This window comes from Panicum hallii, chromosome 3 (assembly GCF_002211085.1).
Source record: "Panicum hallii strain FIL2 chromosome 3, PHallii_v3.1, whole genome shotgun sequence".
Classification (NCBI taxonomy): Eukaryota; Viridiplantae; Streptophyta; class Magnoliopsida; order Poales; family Poaceae; genus Panicum; species Panicum hallii.
In genome coordinates this window covers 60,103,079-60,123,714 of record NC_038044.1, presented here as the reverse complement: position 1 = coordinate 60,123,714, position 20,636 = coordinate 60,103,079, and the positions used below count along the sequence as shown (strand labels likewise).

Below are 20,636 nucleotides of genomic sequence, written 5' to 3'. Positions count from 1 at the left end.
ACTGCCCAGCCTGCCTTACCTGGAGCTACAAATCTAATAATGCGTGTGTTGTGGCCATGATGATCATGATCCGTTGGGTGGGTGGTTAAAATAAATAACGGAGAGTGCGCTCTACTGTGATGCTTCGTCTAGCCTTTTCTCTTCTTTGTTTGATATGTATAATATAACACACTTGTTCATCACGTGGTTAAAAAAACATAGGCTTCTCTTCCAAGAATCTGGCGTGCAGTACCTTGACATCCATCCACACTCTGGACGTTTCATAGAAACAGCTAGCCGGAGCTCACTTTATGCCCACTGAGAATTAGTTAAACAGAAGTGGGGTATGTATGAACAGTTGACAGACTTAGCATGTGCTTGTGCCTGCATGCTGGCTACTGAGTGCTGACCCCCCAGCAAAGATGTACAAGTATACATAAAAAACAAATACGTGTTTCCTCCACCATGGCCGGTCCCTTTCTTTGCTTGCTTGCTGGCTAATGATCTCTTCCAAGAAGCCTAGCTTGCTGCCTAACCTCGATCGCTTTAGTTCGTCCTTATTAATAAAGACCGTAGCTTTAGCAAAAGGGGGCTGAAGGAAGTGTGAGCATTGTGCATAGCTTTTGAAGCATTCAGTGGATGCAATCATGAGTTTGTATGGATAACTGTATTTCTCCTTGAGCGCGTACCAAATACCAGCTCCTCGATTAGCACATGTGTACGTATTGTTTCATTACTGGTGAAGTTCTATTTTTTGCTTAGCCATGGCCTGACCCAGTTACCGCGTGTTAGGTAATAAGGAGATTAGTTTAAATTCCTCAAGCTAGCTAAGGAATCTCAAGATCAGTTAAATTCATGTGGAAAAACGGAACCAGTAGTGGTATTTCCTGAAATGCCAATCTTTTGGAGTGGCGCGTACGAATATGCCCGGCCAGCATCTATATATACGACCACAGGTTGTAGAACATGTTGCCACCCAGTTCGGAAGCCACGGACTTTGAGCACAGTTGAGAAGATGAAGAAGATGCTGCTTCCACTGCTCATCGTTGCACTCGTCTCGTCGCCGTGGCCGCTGCCGGCGGCAGCCGCCATAGAGCGCCAGCAGCAGCAGCAGTGCGGCGGGGTGGACATCCCGTTCCCGTTCGGCATCGGACACGGCTACCTCGAGACGCCGGGCAGCAGCACCGAGCAGCCCTTCAACGTCACCTGCAGCCACCGCACCGACGACGGCGCGCCGCGGCCCAAGCCGACCCCCATCGTCGACGGCATGGAGGTGCTCCACATCGACGTGCTCCGGGGGAAGATCCACGTGAGGAGCATGGTCAGCTCGTGGTGCTACAACGCCACGTCCGGGTCCATGGGCAACCAGAGCCTCTGGTCGTACGAGTCCACGACGTTCCGCGTCTCCGACGACGACAACAGGCTCACCGTCGTCGGCTGCAACGCGTTCGGGTACATCTGGACCCGGGACGGCGGCGCCGACGACAAGTACCTGGTGGGGTGCAACGCCACGTGCTCGCGCGGCGTGCGGTACCTGGCCGACGGCTCCTGCAGCAACTTGGGCGGCTGCTGCCAGGCGCCGCTCCCGCCGGGGTTGTCCTTCGACCTGTCCTTCGTCGGCTACGACAGCAGCGCCGCCGGCGACATCCCAGGGCTCGGCCCGACGAGCCCCTGCATCTACGCCATGGTGGTCGACAAGGAGGCCTTCGAGTTCCGGACGAAGTATGTCACCACCGGTGAGCTCTTGAGCGCCGGCGGCTCCTGGGAGGTGCCTATGGTGCTGGACTGGGTGGTGGGCAACCAGACGTGCGAGGCGGCGCAGAAGAACAGGACGGCCTACGCCTGCCACAACAGCGAGTGCTCCAACGCCAAGAACGGCGCTGGGTATGTATGCAGCTGCCCCAAAGGCTACGATGGAAATCCTTACAATCCTGATGGCTGCAAAGGTAATTCTTTTTTCCAATTTATGTTTCCATAAATAATCTTTCTAAAACCTTTGGACGGATCTCAAATTCAAGAGTGCAGATCAATAACCTGATCTACTTCTGATGTTCTAAACCTAAACACTCTAGGTTAAGCAAGATTATTTAATGCACCTTAAGTAATCCGATTAAACTGAATTTTTTAAGTTAGTTGTGGGATTTCCCCCTTCACATGAATATGTCCTTGTTTCTCATCAAATAATAACTTTATCTAGCATAAAAATATATTTTTTCAGTCCATTATACGTTTTACTTTTTTGGTGGGAATTTCTACGAATTCTCTCTTTCATTTTATATTGCTTCGTTATGGTTAACATGGAGATTCAAAAATCCAATTAGTAATAGCATGCAAGATAAGATCACAGGGTCATCTAAGTGATAATTCGTGGCATTATTCATACAGTCCAGACATGAAAATTTTGGTAATGAAAATTTTCATAAGGCATGAAACAAATCATTTTGGGTTTGCCTCTGCAGATATTGACGAGTGTAAGGCAGCAAACCGGACATGCCCTGCCCGTAGTATCTGTCGCAACACCCCTGGAAGCCACGAATGCTACGAGCTCAAATGGCTACTGGGAATAGGTACGGAAAATCAATAATCAATAATGCCTTCAATGCTTTATTACAATCTCTGCTTCGTTCTAGCCTGCAAAAAATATTGGTAAAGACCAGTTACAGACCGATCGTACGTTTACTTTTCTGCACGACCATTTTTATCTATCATTCATATTTCATTTAAGACTTTAAGGTAGAAGGTGACATTTCAGACCCGGCCCACGTGCCTTGCCCGCTGCCTCCAGCCCCACAATCACAAGAAGGGGATGGTGTTCACGGAGAAGCATTTTCATTTCTACTACTTTTTCTTAAAAAAATTGTAGTTCTCAAACCGGCCGTCAAATTTGAATTCTAATTGCACAGCTTTATTTCTTTTGAAAAGATCTTCAAAACAAGACGTCACTCGCATATGTTTCAACAATATTTTTTAAATACATATAAATTATTTATGTAGATTAGAAAAATACCAACATAAATTATTAAAAATGCTCAATTAACTTGCTAAGATTACTTATCACTGATCATGCAATGAACATTCACCTACCCCAACACAATTGTTTGCCATTATCCTCTCTAATACATCATTCAATTATCTTCTAAATATCAACATCAATATCCACTTAATAAACTTAGGCCAGTCAAGCAACATTTTGTAAAATAATGAGCAACTTTTGCAAAATTCATAAGTAAATTGGAATACACTAAAAAACATTTTCTTCCACGAAAAATATATCTTTGGAATATAGTGGTGTAGGATCTTATTTTGAAGCTTATATTGAAACAAGTGCAAGTGTGTCACCGTGTTTTGATTTGGACTCTCGATATTGAAACTACAATTTTTTTGTTTGAACTCGTGTATTTTATACACGATGTGGAAGTGGAGCGGAGTGGAAAAACTACCACAATAGAAAATCGTGATTAGGGACTTCTCTTGAAAGGAGCAGCCGTACGGCGGGCCTAACATACGGCCGGCCGTACATTACCCGGGTCCAAAAACGTTTAGTAGTTTTTCTTCCGGTGTAATAGTGCTAAGCTCACACAGTACATATTTTTCTCTACTTAAACAAACGTAGGTGATGCTACACATTTTACATGTTATAGATAACAACTGTAGCTGCATAATAGGGAAGAAAACAGACAGGAAAATATTTAACCCTGTCGCGAAATTTTTTTTTACGGTCCCACAAACATTTTCGCTTTATACTCATCTGCTTTTAGTTTTCTCTTAGATTTGTGCAAACAACAATTAAAATTGTAAAACATTCAATGATCTTAAGCGCATGAGGAAGGCATCATATTTCCACCTAACATGAAGCATTTTGTGCTTAATCCTATCCAGTGGGTAGCTGCATCTTCGTGGTCCTGCTAGGAACCGGCATGTCTTGCGCGTACGCAATTCGAAAGAAGAAGCGGCTCGCCGCGGTCAAGCGGCTGCACTTCAAGCAGCATGGCGGCTTCCTCCTCTTCGAGGAGATGAAATCGCGTCAGGGTCAGGGACGCTCCTTCACGCTGTTCACAGAGGAGGAGCTCGAGGATGCAACCGACAAGTTCGATGAGCGGTTCGTGCTCGGCAAGGGTGGCAATGGCACCGTGTACCGGGGCAGCCTCAAGGACGGGAGGGCCGTGGCGATCAAGCGGTGCAGGGTCGCCGCCGACGAGCGGCAGCGGCGGGAGTTCGGCAAGGAGATGTTCATCCTGTCGCAGGTGAACCACAGGAACATCGTCAAGCTCTACGGGTGCTGCCTCGAGGTGGAGGTGCCCATGCTTGTGTACCAGTTCATCCCCAACGGCAACCTGTACGAGCTCATCCACCGCGATGGCGCACCGCCACCGTTCGCCGTGCGGCTGAAGATCGCGCATGAGGCCGCGGAGGCGCTGGCCTACCTGCACTCCATGGCATCGCCGCCTATCATCCACGGCGACGTCAAGTCTCCCAACATACTCCTTGATGAGAACTACACCGTGAAGGTGTCGGACTTCGGTGCATCGGTGCTGGCGCTTACTGACAACTCGCATCTCGTAACATTGGTCCAAGGCACGCGCGGGTACCTGGACCCGGAGTACATGCAGACGTGCAGGCTGACTGACAAGAGCGACGTGTACAGCTTCGGCGTCGTGCTCCTGGAGCTGCTCACGCGCAGGAAGGCGCTGGCCATGGCGGCGCCCGAGGAGGAGCGGAGCCTCGCCGCGCATTTCCTGTCCTCCGTTAGGGACGGCAGGCTTGGCGGGCTTCTGGACGCGCCGATCAAAGATGAAGTCGGAGGCGAGGTGATCGAGATGGTGGCGGCGCTGGCGAAGCGGTGCCTGGAGATGTCCGGCGAGAGGAGGCCCTCCATGATCGAGGTCGCCGAGGAGCTTGACAGGATTAGGAAGATGTGCGTGTCAGGTGACGGCATCACTATTCTTGTTAGTGATGATAATTGAAGCATGATTAGATTGTGTAGTGTACGGTGTTGGAGATACGGTGTTACCGTGTACTACACGTACTAATTCTGCTAGTTTTTAGTAGGTCACCAAATAAACTTGCACTGATCAGTGAGATGACCGATGAGCTATCTGTTACTACTTTCTGTCAGGAATACAGATTTGACAGACAAAGCATCATAGTATTGCAGGTTCATACCGATAATAAATTAAAATAAACCATATAAATCATGTTTACTTATCATACAAGTCTCAGGTGCTCTTGACAAGGCAAGACACCATACTAAGTTTGCTCTCATATATTGATCAGCAAGAGCTCTGGCTGCATAATGATCAACACCATACAAATCATGTTTACTTATGAGTAGGTTATGTCATTCCGCTCCCTAAACTCAGAAAACGCACATCTAGATCCCTAAAATTGCTAATTGTAGCATCTAAGTCCTAATTCTTCGTAACTTGTATTAAGCCGCTTGCGTGGCACGCTGTCAGCACTATAACGTGGATCCGACAGGTAGGGCCCATGAATCGCATCGCACGCCGCTGCGTCGGCATGAGCAGCGGCAATGGAGGTCGCACACTCGCATCCTCCTCCCGCTCGCTTTCTGCGCTGCCACCAGCGGCCGAGGATATTGGTGTCGATGTCGGGTTCGAGCAGGGACTCATATCCTCCACGGGGATTTGACCACTCGACGATGCCGCGGGGGAGTCCTCCACTCGTCTGCCGCAGCCTTGCTGCCTGCGGCCTCATGCTTCTTGATCTTCTGCTTGCGCCTCCACTTCTGCCACTTACTGCTGAACATCGAGGCAGCGAGCCAGAAGCTCAGTTGACGGCGCTTGTGTTGCTGCTCTGGTTACCGCCGCTGCTGGTTGCTTGAAACTGCTGCGGCAGAGGAGCAAGGTGCCGGTGGTTGGTCTATTCTGGATTGAGGAGAAGATGAACAAATAAAGAAGGGGAATCGAAAGGGAAAATTGGGAAGGATAGTGAACTACTGGTGCTGCCAATTTGGAGATGGCCATAGCGTTGAGCGAGAACACAGAGGCGCACAAGCTGCTGGCTTGATGGGGGAAAAGAAAAGGAATGACTTGTGGGAGATGGAATGGCTGGTGTGTGGTGCTGTGCTTGTGGCGTCTTTGGATGCAGTTGCAGATGAGCAGAATCGATAGGAGTAGTGAGGACAACGCGCTGCTGTTGGCCGGCGACGCGCAGCTCGAGCACCTGAGCAGGTGGAGATCACCAGTGCGGGCATGTCCAGGGCCGCTCAGTTCGGCGGAAGGCACGGTTTCCTGCTCCGCGTGCACAAGTGGAGGTCTCCAGCCCCGTTCCTCTGGCACCGGCGGCCCGGCGCCGGCGCTCGGGCCCACCGACGAGCCAGCGGCGCTGACGGCGTTGCATTTGTCTTCGTCCTCGTCACCACATTGTCCACCTCGTTGACCTCATCCTCACCTCTAAGGGCTCCTGCTGCTGGGATGTGGGCTTGGATTGCCTGGTGTCGATCTGCCTCGGGAGGGAGTAGGGCGGCGGCGGCGGTTGGGAGTCACGGCTCTCCATGAGAGAGAGAGAGGGGAGATACACGGTCAGGAGTCCGGAAGGTCATCATGCCACGCAAGCAGCTTAACACAAGTTATAAAGGATTAGGGCTCCGATGCTACAATTAGCAAGTTTAGGACGTGGTTGTGCGTTTTCTAAATTTAGTGACCGGGATGACACAACGTTACAAGTTTAAGGATTGGTAGTGGATATTACTCCGGACTGCGCTAACGCTAACGTATATAGTCATCCTCTTCCGGGTAACTCTACTAGGAACTCTCCACAAGAAGATAGCTGACCAAACTTGCATTTGATGTCAGATGACCGGTGAGCTGCTTCTAGTTTGAGATTATATTAGGAATACAGGTTTGACTTTTCGCAAGAAAAAAGAAATACAGGTTTGACAAATAAAACATGCTGGCTTGCTTTGAGTTGACCAATGCATCTACACAATAACTTGTATATTGATCTGTGATAATTCGTGTTGTACGTAGGAATGTATATGAACATTTTTCAACTGTATGTTTGCAATGATGTCTTGTTCTTGCAGCAAAGTTTCAGTTAACCGACGTGTTATGTACAAGTCACAGAGAAAAAGATCGCAAAAAGGAAGCCAAAGTGAAGGAAAACGCATCTGTTTAAGATTATGTTTGTCCAACAGAGAAGCGTATTTTGGAGCAAGATCAACCGAACGAAATCCCAGCCTGCGAGCGGTTCTTTCTTTAGGTAGTGTTTGGTTGGATGAATAGATTCTATCCTGCATGTGTTGTTCAAGCTGATCGAATGGTCCTGGATGGTTTGGTTCAAATTGTCTGTTTGGTAGCACGTATGAAACAATTCAGTTTTTTGTTTGCTTCATTGGATGGAATGGTACAGGATGGTATAAGATTTTGTTTGGTTGAATGAATGGTTCTGGGTATAGTCACCCCTGTACCATAGGTGGTAACTTTACCTGTACAAATCTTTACTTCTACGTAATCACACATAATTCAACTTATGAAATTAGATAACACATACAGCACCAAAGTTTATATCTCAATTTCCATAAAATAGTTGCAAATATAATTTTAGAATACCAAGTTCCATAAATAGCAACCACCACCCGTGCTTACATGCCATCAACCACCATTATAGCAAGTTTGTGGTTAGCAAAATATACTACAGCAACATCATCCTAACAATTACCATTGCATGTCCACCCGTGCTTACATGCCATCAACCACCACTGTAACAAGTGGGTTAGCAAAATATATACCAAAATCACCAAGACGACCTAACAACTACAAGCATCACATGTGCTTTGTCTTTAGCCACCATTTTTAACAGTTTGGTGGTTATCAAAATACACTGCACTTTAGCACCTACTCATCAGGACCACAAAGGTTCTCCTCAAAGGTGCTCCTTGATGTACCTCGCAACCCACACCATCTTTGATGACAAACGCATATTGTAGAAGCGCCTTGCAAGTGATGGATGTTCGCACAAATAAGCATAGTAGTGATCTAGATGCGCCTCATCAAATCCAGGAATACTCATCATGTCATCATACAACCCTTCAGGAATGCCATCATCTTCCTTCCCCACCTTCTCTATGGCTGCTGCAAGGTTCCCAAGACCCTCACTCATTATACTGACCATTGCAATATTTGGATCCTCAACAGCAGCTACTTTATGCTTCTTTGCTGGTGGTGGTTTAGTTCCAGAGCTCCCTGCACCATTTGTGTTAGCTGAAAATGTCATCTCCTCAGCCTCAAGTGGTGAACCTTCTCCTTGTTCATTTGTTTCAGCACCATCTTTAGTCTCTTGTGATGCATTCGCTGTTGCAGTCACCTCTGAGGCAAGAGGGTCACTAGCCCCCTTAGCATATGCACCTGTTGCCAAGCTATTGCCAAAAATAGTTGCCATCTCATGGTAGTGCTCTATTGGACAGTTCAGATATTTAGCATCGTCACGATGAATCTAGCACATAATTCATATATGGTATCATATTTCAGGAATGTAGCAGCAATTATAAAGCAGAAAATATGACAGCAATTGTAGAAGAAAACTAACCTGAATGTGAGCAAGGTAATGTTCTCGTTCGAGACTTATAGTGCAAGTTTCTTCATCCCAAAGTGCTCCACTCAAATTTTTCAGCTTCTGAATCTTTCCATATATCTTTTTCCACTTCCTCAAATGATTACCAACTTGAGTGCCGGTGACATGATAACCCATGTTCTCCATCAAAGCTCTTGCACAACCATTAAGATGAACTTGTTTGAAACCTGTTGAAGTTTTCATACCACTGGACACAAGCTGAGCTAAGTGCTGGAGCATGTAGCTTGACATGGCACTTGGCCATACAAGACCACCACCATTTGCACCCAAGTTGTCGGCCTGCTGGTCAAGATCCATCTCCTACAAGTATTTGAGAGTGCAATGGTAAACTGACACTAAAATATACTATAAATATTCAGCAACAAGTAAAATGAGTGAATAGGCAGCACAGTTGAGTCATAAGAACCATAACAAAACAGTAATTAAATTGTCCAAAAAAATAGTACAGCATTATAATAAGTAGTACATAACATTAGAAATACACATCGCTCAAGTTCTGCTATTACATAAATTATTTATTGATACACAAATACCACACTACTGATGACTATAGTAGTTTTGACGATCTGCCCACATTGTTTCAGCAATCATTTGCCTCTTATCAACCATGACCCTATGGTCATTTGCGAGTTGCCTAGCTGTCCTCCGAGAGTTGGGAGTCCAATTGGTTTCCGGTAAGATGAAGCGATCTGTTCCTTGAGAAAGAGCCCAGTTATGAAGAATGGCACAAGCTATGACAATATCAACTTGAACCGGAAAAGGAAAGAATGGGGTTGCATCATCAAGAATTTTAAACCTCCTTTTGAGTGATCCAAAGGCACGCTCTACAGTTACTCGCAAAGAAGAGTGCCGGAGATTGAATAATTCCTCTGCACTTTGAACTGGATTGTTCCCCCACTCATTCAAATGGTACCTTACACCACGGAAAGGTGGCATGAAGCCAGATTTTGCTCCATATCCAGCATCAACTAAATAGAATTTTCCTAGGATATTACCAATATATAGTCAAAAATAGGTTCAGATGAATCGGTACTGTTATGGGCATAAAATTCTAGAACAAATATGTTACCTTCAGGGACTCGAAGGCCATTCGGACGCTCTAGTGCATCTGCTAAAACCACAGCATCATGTGCTGTCCCCTCCCAACCAGCCAACAAATAGGTGAATTTCAAGTCGAAATCTACCGCTGCCATCACATTTTGTGTAGGAAATGACTTCCTACCACGAAAGGCTGCTTCCATAGACTTACTAACAGATGCCCTTATATTTGTTCCGTCAATAGCACCAATACAATCCTATAATGATATAGTACAAAATGGAATCAACAAGTACAAGCAATAATTCTAACCACCTATAACTCAGTTTCAGCTGTATACCTTAAAATATGGATCCCATCTTGGGTTTCCGGCGATTTTGGAAGGGGTCTCCAATGAAGGTGGACGGATAAGCTCATTGCTTAGCTGACCTATAGCATGAAGAACTAATCCAAAATACCGGCTAACTGTTTCACCTGACCTAGTGAAATTAGTACCAACTAGTCTATTTTTCAAGTTGTGTCCAACTGTGTTCAAAAACATTGCAACTTGTTCCTCGACACATACATGTAAGGTGTCACGAAGCAATGAGCGTTCACGTAACACTTGACACAATCGAAAGAAAGGTACTCTCTTGAGCCGTAGCATTTTTGTGATGTTATATCATCCTTGTAAATCTTCGAATTTAGGTAGTCAATTCTAGTTTTATCTCTCTCCTCCATTGGCCCGTAGGTAATTCGTTTTCTTTTCTTGTTAAGTACCATCGAGCTCACAAACAAAACTGTCATGCAAGCAGCAGCATACGCAGCAGCACTTAAAATAACCTTTACTAATTTTCTGTTCTTATTTAGCTTCCTTCTATCCATCTACAGCACCAAGACAGTACACACATGAATCAAATATTGCAAAATATAATAGCATAACAGAACTAGAATTAATGCTCATGCTAGAACTTTGCAGAAAATAAAAAACCCATATACAAGGGGTGAGGTCCTTCATATTTTTCATACCTTCAACAGAAACAACTTCAATCCAAAATTCCCTGCATCAAACAAACATTGATTCATTGTTAGCACACTCTGAAAATCTGGAAAAGAACAAAAATATATATTAAATCCTTTGGTCATTGGTTGCAGCAAGGCTGCTGACCAGCACACCCTCTGCATGCATGCACGGCAACATGCATGGCTGCCGACCAAGGTAATAAAGAAAGAGAAAGATTGGGGAGGGCGCCGGTTGCATGCGGATTTGGGAGAGCGCTGATTCGACGGGGATTTGGGGAGCGCGCTGGTTCCATGCGGATTTGGGAGAGCGCCGATTCGACGGGGATTCGGGGAGCGCGCCGGTTCGATGGGGATTTGGGGAGAGCGCAGATGGAGCAGGAGGTTGGGATGACTCAAAGCACCAATTTGGGAACGGGGATAGGCAGATCCATGGCGGATCTGGTGGTTCAGATCTTCGAATCTGGGGTAGCCATAGCAGATCTGGTGGTTCAGAACCCATAGGTAGGGAGAGGAGGGGAGGGAGACGAGGGGAGGGAGACATGGACGAGGGGACGCACCGTCGGAGAAGAGCTCCCAGCAGAGAAGAGCTCCCAGCAGAGAGAGGGAGAGAGGAACGAGCACGGGCTGCTGCGGTGAGAAAACTCACGGGGAGGTGAGCAAAGCTGAGATCGCTGTCCTGGACCGCGTGGTGCGGTATTTTTTTCCAGACGGGCTGGTGCAGCATCAATAAAGAATATTCGAAGCATCTAGACCAAGTGGTCCTGGACGAGCCGTTCAAGTACGCGAACCAAACATGTTGACTCTCTACGATTCAGTACGAGCTGGTGCAGGACGACATCCGTTCGCCCAACCAGGTCGTCGGCGCCTCCAATCCAAGGGCGGCTAGTACTCGTCGTGCCGGCGGCCGATGGCGAGCGCCCTGACGAAGCACGCGGACGCGCCGACGGCGAGCCCCGCGAACGCCGGCGGCACGAGCAGGTCGACCCCGGAGCGCCCCGCCATCCGCGCCGGCACGCAGGCGTGGTCGCCGCCGCCGTCGAGCGGCACGCGCACCGCGCCGGCCGCGCACGCCCTGCCGCCGCCGCCTCCCGCCAGCGCCCACACGAAGGCGGCCTCCGGCGCGAACGACGCCACGGACACCGCGAGCGCCAGCGCCCCCGCCCACGCCGCCGCGTGCCGCACCGCCGGCGCCCAGTGGCGCCGCTCCCCCACCAGCGCCTCCACCAGCGGATGCATCGCCGGCCGCGCGCTTGCTCGGTGCTGCGCCTGCTCGATCTCGGTGGTGGTTATTATATGGCTGCGACGAGCGGAGGTGAAGTGGGTGCGCGCGTCGTGTGGGTGGTGGGGAGGTTTCGTGGGCTCGTGGTGGAGTACGTGGAGGAACTCCGCCGGGAAGTAGGTGAGCGAAGGCGGGAAGAGATCGAGGAGGCTGGCTGCTGCCCCGTTGAATTTCTTGGGTTTGGTTGGGGCTTTTCGCGTTAGGGTGACGTACGTGTGGGGAAAGGGAAAATGACCATAATACCCTTCGGTTTGGTTCAGTGAGAAAGATTCTAGATAGATCAAAAAAAAGTAATATAACATCACAACAGTCTGAACATCCAACACCGTTCTCAGAAGAGATAAAGACATGGATCCTAGAGAAAGTTGATGAAACATAACACAGCAAAAGACAGGAACAACCATGTAACACAGTTAGCAACAGTTACCATTGCAAGATAAGATACGAACTCCATCAGGTACAACAGTTTACATCACACGATGCTCCAGGTTACATGACCATAGTTTAACGGTAGTCACACTTCACAAACTAGTACATAAGTCATACTCCATAGATAAGCATTTTCTAAGGCAATCCCTTGTGAATTTCTGAGGGCATCGATCAGGCTGCAGCTGCATGATGATTACTCATCATCAGATATAGGTTGGTTAGTACCGCCTCCGTTCCAAAATTCTAGATTTTTTTAGCAAATCTAGATACGTAGATTTTGCTATACGTTTAGATATACATTATGTCTAGATATATAGCGATATTATGTTATTATGTTAGTACAATCAGTATTTGTGCTGATGGGTGCATGACCGCGTTCATAAATATATTTGTGCTCTCAGTCATGTTAAGAACCCGCCGGTACAAATCAATTCTAATCCTTTGGAAATTTTAAAATATAAAAATAAAATGAAAAAATATTTTCGATTTTAGTAACCATCTACACCCAACCGCCCATCATTTGACATAAGTTACGTATTTTTTCGATCACATGCGGTATGTGTGATTCGAACCCGAGACCTGCGTTGCTTTCATATCATCTCACGTACCCATTGCATCTTCTCTTTCTGAGATATGCTATTTTTTTATATCACTTTTCCGAATCTTATATTATATGTTGACATTCTAAATTTTTTCAAATTAAAAAGTTGTCAACTATAAAGTTTTGGATCTCGTCGAGAACGACAACTTTGGTATAAAGTTCATCTTCATCTGAGGTTGTTTAAAACATTCAAAAAATAAAATTTTTGTTTTAAAAATTTTATTTCAGAAATGGTAATGAATATTTGGCCTAGATCTTGAACGAAAAATTTTCAACTACAAAGGTTTAGATCTCATCCAACTTTATAACTTTACCTAGGTTGTCTGTAACTTGAATATAAGGTTTAAAAATTGATTTAAAAATGGTAACGAATATAAAGTTTGATTCTTTGAGCTCTATAACTTTCACATAGAATTTATCTTCATCCGACTTCACATGAAATAATTACTTAATTTTATCTTAACAACTTATGCTCGCGATCGACATAAGTGACCTGCTGGCAGTCACTTCTGCCAGTATAAATCGATTTATGCTGATGGTTGCTTATGTTGACCGCCAGCACAAATATGAGGTATCTATGCTAGCGATCATCATTGAAAATTGAGGTGTGAGCACAAATACTTTATGTACTGGTGTGCGACACGTGGCGGACAATCGCCGGGAGCAGACCAGAGGACACGCTGGAGCGCCTTTGCCAACGTCACCGCCATCACCTCCTCTCGTCTTCTCGCACTCTCGATCGATTTGGATGTGTCCTCAACTTCTCTCTCTCTCTTAGTTGCCCCTCTTCGACCGACCCCCGCAACAGATATATCGTTCAAAAAAAAGAGAGCTTAATTGCTCTCTGACTTCGACAAGGCAACAGCCAGGCATGCCGTTCTCGTCTCAGCCTCTATTTGGCAGGCCCTCCTCAAGCCCACGATACATATTCATTCTTTTCCTCGCTTAGACCACCACCAACCCGACTATTTTTTTCTCTATTATTATTATTACAAAAAAATGAAATATAGGATTGCAAAACATGTAACCCTACGAGCATCTAGTTACTACAATTATTATCCATATAGTTTTTCAAAACAATCTTATATCGGCTTGAACTATATAAGTACACGTGCATAGGTAGATCCCAACCATAAATATAAAGTTATGAATGTACACAGACTAAATCGACTATTAACATGCATGCGATCTATCATTGAACGAAAATAATGCACAGAATGTTAGGCCCAAAGCTTGATCTCTAATCTATCAATCTATCTCTATTTCTATCCCTATCCCTATTTCTAAAGAGTGGATTGTTTCCAGGGGTGAAGCCAGCTACAAATATCACCGGGATTGCCACGTATATGAACAGGGTCAACGGTACTAATAAACAGTAGATTTCTATAGGATTTATGAAATTTTATCGGGGTCTTGTGACCCCAATGCCAATGGAAAGATCCGTCCCTAACTGTTTCTATCGTTTCATTGACTTTCATCCGTAAAAACCACCGGGAACTGGTTCTGGGAGTTCAGAACTGTGTGAAACCCGCGCCTACCCAAGAAAATTGATGTTGTTAGACCCAAAACCAGAGACAGTCGAGTCCCCAACGCAAAACCAACCGTTACAAGAGAAAAACTGCGCGCATCAAGAGAAAAATTGAAAGATCCCTAGATGTTGCCTAGAGGGGAGCGAATAGGCATTTCTGGAAATTCAATCAAAACCAACAACAGAGAGTAGAAAATCGGTTCAGTTGGCTCTAAACCACATATTTGAATTACCAAGCAAATTTAACCAATAGAAGTTAAATCTATGAGTTACCTCAGCCTTGTAGAGGTATAAGCTTATAGGTCCGTAGACAACCTACGCTCAAACACTCTCAACAAGTAGATTGGGCTAGAATAGCCACGAGTCAACAAAGAGCAAGTATATGAACATGAAGAACAAAGAAACACAAGGAGACATAAGATTTAGATCCGAAGTTCACTCCCACAAACGAAGCTACGTCTCCATTGAGGAGCCCACAAAGAGCCGGATCGTTTAATCCTTTTCCTCTCTCACCCAACCACAAAGATCAAGATTGAGTTACTTACTATGAGATCCTCTACGAGAATGGGTGACACAAACTTGCATTGCCAGGGCTACCCAGACGAGTTGAGTGCTCAACGGCAACGCCTAGCCGTCTAGGAGCCCAGAAGCTCCAAGAGTAACAAATCCGAGTGATGCTTGATCGATGACTTCAAAGCTCAAAGGATGGAGTAAATGCTCACGAGCTCACCCTCAAGGTCTCTCACAAGCTCCACTCAAATCTAGGTCAAAGATATGATCTAGAGTGGAGTGGGAGAGGGTGAGTAAATGCTTGCGGAATTAGATTAGTTAGATTGGGTTGAAATGGCCAAGAGAGTAAAGAGGGAGGGTGTGAAGGAAAATTCCTGAGACCCTACAGACTAGGCGTTACAGTACAAAACCGACTGAGCCTGTCAAGATCGGATGAGCTTGAGTCATGGGTGAAATTTCAAAAACTTCCGAGCAGTTAAGTCGATTCAGCCGGTTCATACAGGCTAAGCAATGTTTGAACTAGCAAAACCATGGGCTAAAGTAATATGAGCCGATATGGACCGGCTGAGCCGGTTTACAACGTGAAAACAAGTAAGCCCAACACGTGCAAGTGCAAAGTGATTTTAAGTATGTTAGTGGTCCTATTTGAACTTTGAAACACCTACAAAACACACACTTGAGATCCCCTTTGATAGTACGACATCCTATACTCAATTACAAAAGAAAATATAACTAAATATTCGCTTGTTTGAATAAAGAATCAGACACCTTTTTCTCTTCAATTTTGGGGGTCGCCAATCACCCTTTAAAATTTATAATATGTGTTCATACTTTATAAACATTAGAACTTCAACTAGATTGCCATTACATCACAAAACCCACTAGGAGGATGAATGTCCTTTCAAAAACCAATGCCTCTCCATTTGGAAATCCGGTGGGATCAGGTTTTTCATTTAAAAAAATGTGGGCTCTCCCTTTAAGACTAAATGAAGAGGCCTTTCCATTTAGATTTTACTAAAACTAAATGTTGGAATATGTGAGAGACTAGTTGTTGTACTGCTTGTCTATTAAGTTCATTTATTGGTGATGTGGCTTGTTTATAAGGCGAGTTTATTGGACTTGCTCTAGGCCGCCCCTGGCGGTATGGAGAAATTGTATGGAGAAATTGTCAAATTACATCGAGCTGATATACAATAAAAAGCAAACTCCTGGACACTCTGATTTGTATTGTGGGAAAGCGTGTGAGAGCATAGACACAAGTTTCATTGGAAGGTGTGTGAGACTAGCGCTCGAGGCTCGCTAGCACATCTCTTTGAGAGTAGGGAAAATAGAACTAGGGAACAAAGCAACTAAGGTTTCTTTCTACTACTGATCTAATTTTGGGGTAAACACAAAAGAGTTGGGAGGGGACATATGTGGAATTATGGTTAATCTGAATATGCCTTGCTTTGAATAGGAATTGTGCATTCTGTTAATGGCACAACAAATTTGGCAATTGGAATCTTGGGTTAGAATTGATTTTCTCTATTCATTCACACAGTTTATCGTGCACTAAGGTTCACGTATCTTGTAGCAGCATTTCTTTCTTTCTTTTTTCAAGTTCGTTGCTTTCAAACTTGCAACATGTTACTAGTTTGCCTGGAAAGATTTTCATTTACATGAATGTACTCGTATGCATATTTTGTTGAGAATATGACTCGTATTGTAGTTTTATTCTAAATAAAGCACTTTGATAATATAATTTATTATCAGATATGTTCTGGTTTGAGCTGCATCTGATAACTAGATATATGGTTTTGCACTTTTGCTACTCTTTCTCTCTTTCTCAAGGGATCAATGGGACTACATTTTCATGCCATCTTGGGGCCGAGGGCACTACCAGGCAAGTGGTTTTGTTTAATTTCCTACAAACCCACCAGTCCTTCTCCCACGAAGGTTAGCAGTTTTGACTTGCCATTAGTCGATGTCATTATATTTCAAAACTTGAAATGGTTTGCAATGTCAGGAGTACTTCTCACAGTTAAGAAGCTCTTTCAGAAAAGGTCCAATATCTGGAAGATGATTGCAAGTTTTTGTTTACATGGTGTGGCTATTATATAGCCTTGTGTTTGCTGTTATTATAAAGGTACCTCCAGTGTTAGAAGACTGGTGGTGAAGACCAACACCCTTTATAGTGATGCTGCTGCGGTCCGTGAGAAGGTAAAATAGATAGAAGTATTGAGGCTGTGAAGATGAAGGTGACGGTGATGAATGTGAAGAACGTTAGCGAATTATAACCTTAATTTCTTTACATTTCGGCTATAGTTATATTATTCACCAGCTAACTTCCCATTCTTTTTTTGCGTTCCAGTAGTCTTAGTCTGTCACCGACAATGCTTCGTATCTTTTGGAGGATGGGTGCTCTTGTCTGATGAACTAAGTTCCCAATAATTATGTTAACTTGTGCTGTTGAGTTGGACCTTTTTGTTCACAAGTTAAACTTCATTTTGTGATACTATTTGTTGTATCTCAGGATGTGATACATTTTGAGATACCTTTGTATGATATTTTTCATGATGGTTATGTGATCAGATTTTTTTTGACTTCTGCGTGGCATGCTGCAGTATTTTTGCTTTATCTGACGAACTAAGCTCAGCACCATCCACGGGCAAAATAAGAGTAGGCCATGTTGAGAAATTGGTGCTCCTGACCTTAACACCGACTTCTGAGAAAATCTAAGCGGTACCAAAGTAATATGATATCACTTCTTCTGCGGACCCTATACTCACGGTATACCGAGAAGATCTTCACCTAGACACCAACACGGGAGACCAACTCTATACAATAGAACTCAACTCTTTATTCAGCGTAACTTAGTACAACATAAAACTCTTGCACTCTTTACGTGTACCCTATCATAAAACAACTATAAGACATGACTACCATACCACCTCCTACTTAGAGACCTCTTACGTCTTAGTATGGCAAGAGGGGAGAGGAATACGTCTATTTATAAAGGTGCTTATGGCTGTTGTGGTGTTGCCACGTGGCAACATCCACACTCTTCTTTACAAAGTATCTAACTCTAGAATTTTCTCATCCGTATCCAACCGTACTGGAAAATTTCTATCCTAGGATGAAGCAATGTCGGAACCGACGCAGCTGCTGTGCCGTCGGGAAGCGAGTACTCCAGTCCGTCATTGCCAAAGCACTCTCTAGTTGCACTCGACAATAGGAGCCTCCAGCGACTCGTTTTTCAAAAGTCCAACTGTAGCCCTCATAACCGAGGTCAGGAAGACCGCATACGTCAACCATCTCGCGGAACCCCAGGTCTTGAAGCGTTCCTGGGTCTGTACCTCGCCGTACGCACACGTCAGCCTCCAGGGGTGGGGTTAGAACATATGCATCGGAAAAATAATCCACGGCTTCGCTTCTGTTCATCTATTCGTCCTTTGGTGGATTTGGACCTTGGGCCACTAGGGCCACGTACGTCCCTACGCGTGGCCCAAATCCCCCTTATACCCTCTTAAATTTTTTTCATAACCCAGATGCTATTCCGACGAAGTGGCCCTAATCGTGGCCCATCACTCTATCAGCGCAAGAATTTTATATTTTTATTTTAATCCTTTTTAATCTAATATCTTAATGACTAGTGGCGTGCGTGTTCTCAAAAAATATAATAAATAAAAATTTTACGTGAATAGAAAATCTAATAACCTATATAAATATTCTTCGTACAAAACGCAAGCTGGATGGTCTCGAATTTGGCTGCAACTTTCTTCGCCCCTAGCTATTTTCAGTTTCTTATCATGTGATCTGTGATACCTGGCGCATAAAAGTAAATGTGGGTGCCAACTTTCGTTTACCTCTTTCTCCCCGCCTAGAATGCTTGGCAATCTGCCGTATGATTTCACCGTGAAAACACCATCATGTTCATGTAGCGGCCGGCATTCGCTTCTCTCGCTCACTAGCTGGGTCATGCGAAGGACACAAGAACACTCACTCAGCAAGCGTCTCGGCCTTATTACGTCATCGCACGCCACAGCTCATTTAAATGCTTGGAGCATTTTCACTTTTCAGTTTTGGTGGACTGGCTGCACCCGGCCGGGGGTGAGCGACCCTTGTTAGCCCAGGCGACGGTATGTAGCGACATGGGCCGCCGGCCCCTTTCGGCCCATAGAGGGAACAGGCTGGTTAGAAAATTTGTTGGGTCAAAGATGGGCCGACCTGTTTTGATTCCGACACAGGAGGGTGATTTCGAGTAGAGAAGAAATCTAGGGCGAAATCGAGCGAGAGAGAGATAAGATCCGAAGAAGACGGCGATGGCGAAGGTGCTCCGTGGGGGGCGTTCCGGCTCCTCCTCCTCGTCTCTGATTGCGGCGATGTGCCGCAGGAGGGCCTCCGGCCGCCCACGCCGCGGGCGCGAGTCGTCTGATGCACTCTGCTAGTGTGTTGTATCCCCGATTGCACCCGACTAGGGTTATATTTGTTTCATTTTTCACACCTACGGGTTGTCAGGGTTAGCCAGAAGATGGCCTGTGCGAGTCGCAGCGCAACCTACCTCGCTGTTGGTTTGGGTTAGAGAGGATGTGTGCGAGATTTCTTAGAGAAATCTGCGAAGTTATTAGGGTTTAGAGAATGTGGCTCTGATTCTGATTATCTGACTTTGCTTGCTGCGCGAGTGTTTATCTTGCCGTGGTGGTTGTTCTTACGCTTCCAGTCCACTTCCGATCCGCAAGTTGTCAAGGTATCTCAAGGAGAAGTAGATGCGGCCGTCCTGTTGATGATAAATGTGAACCTATCGTGGTGATCACCATGCTGCCGCAATGAATAGGCTTATAAACCATTTTAATTATGGTGGTGATCACGATGTCTGTTTTTTGCTATGCATGATTAATCATCCCATCTATTCGGGATTGATCTGAACGTATACTTTTTTCATCAGGCTTAGCAGACAAAGCATCAGTTGATAGGTTTGTTATTCAGCTACCTATCATTTGTACATCAACTTCGATCTGAATATATCGCCTAACCTGTCTGGACAGAGAAGTAAGAAGCATAAGTGCACAGCTAAATATCACCCTAATCTGGAACTGCAATACATATACACAGCCAACAAAAGAGGCTAGTATGTCCCCAAGCAGGTCTACTGCGACTCTAAAAGCACCAAAGCGAACCTTTTTTCATTATTTTCATCACAGTACCGAAATGACCCCCCTTCAATTGTTCATGTATCTGTAGAATTAGGCAGGCACATGTAAACAAAGTGCACCTATTTCAGTTGCCTTGACAGTAAAGTTTAGAGAAATTACAACCCTATGTTCATCACGTGTTTTTGTTGGCACGCGCGGCCGTGTTTGGATCTCTCATGCAGCTTGCCTTGCAAAACTATCTAATTTTTTAGCAACCGTATCTAAGCACGTTTTTCTTGCAAAGCTATCTAATACCAAGCTCATCAGAACAATGCCTTGGCAAGCGAGCTTTCTTGTTTGGTTCCTGGGTGTAACTGCATGCAAGGCTACATTCTCTGCAGGAACCACCAGCTTGATGTGGAGGGAGAGCTAATTCAGCTCGCCTAACACTGGGCAAGCATTTTCTTGCTGACGCATTTGAGCTTGCCTCCAGAAGCCAGGTCGTTCTTTTAGCGTTACCAAATGCCCACCCTTGCTAAGCAAGTTAATTAGGATAGATTTTGTTGCAG

At 45.2% G+C, this 20,636-nt stretch overlaps 4 protein-coding genes across 5 annotated transcripts; 1 reads left to right on the top strand and 3 right to left on the bottom strand.

Annotated features, from left to right (window-relative positions):
* Positions 1 to 964: 964 nt before the first annotated feature.
* Positions 965 to 5,061, top strand: LOC112886826 (wall-associated receptor kinase 2-like). The gene is made up of 3 exons (XM_025952827.1): positions 965 to 1,925; positions 2,439 to 2,546; positions 3,859 to 5,061. Exons 1-3 carry the CDS (start codon positions 995 to 997, stop codon positions 4,941 to 4,943), a joined length of 2,124 nt encoding a protein of 707 aa, XP_025808612.1. The 5' UTR covers positions 965 to 994; the 3' UTR covers positions 4,944 to 5,061.
* Positions 5,062 to 7,545: 2,484 nt separating this feature from the next.
* LOC112884469 lies at positions 7,546 to 11,477 on the bottom strand. 2 transcript variants are annotated; one of them, XM_025949862.1, is made up of 4 exons: positions 11,167 to 11,477; positions 10,616 to 10,647; positions 8,527 to 8,871; positions 7,546 to 8,433 (listed from the first exon to the last, which is right to left on the bottom strand). In XM_025949862.1, exons 3-4 carry the CDS (start codon positions 8,866 to 8,868, stop codon positions 7,864 to 7,866), a joined length of 912 nt encoding a protein of 303 aa, XP_025805647.1. In that variant the 5' UTR covers positions 8,869 to 8,871; positions 10,616 to 10,647; positions 11,167 to 11,477; the 3' UTR covers positions 7,546 to 7,863. The 2 variants fall into 2 exon arrangements, with proteins under 2 accessions (XP_025805647.1, XP_025805646.1); XM_025949861.1 differs by lacking the exon at positions 11,167 to 11,477 and having other exon boundaries at positions 10,616 to 10,879.
* Positions 9,191 to 10,273, bottom strand: LOC112884470 (protein ALP1-like). The gene is made up of 4 exons (XM_025949863.1): positions 9,948 to 10,273; positions 9,641 to 9,866; positions 9,368 to 9,554; positions 9,191 to 9,260 (listed from the first exon to the last, which is right to left on the bottom strand). The coding sequence occupies exons 1-4, from the start codon at positions 10,251 to 10,253 to the stop codon at positions 9,206 to 9,208; spliced, it is 774 nt and encodes a 257-aa protein (XP_025805648.1). The 5' UTR covers positions 10,254 to 10,273; the 3' UTR covers positions 9,191 to 9,205.
* Positions 11,478 to 11,491: 14 nt separating the features above from the next.
* On the bottom strand, positions 11,492 to 11,883 carry LOC112884472. Its single transcript, XM_025949864.1, has one exon. The coding sequence runs from the start codon at positions 11,843 to 11,845 to the stop codon at positions 11,492 to 11,494; it is 354 nt and encodes a 117-aa protein (XP_025805649.1). The 5' UTR covers positions 11,846 to 11,883.
* Between the last annotated feature and the right edge of the window lie 8,753 nt (positions 11,884 to 20,636).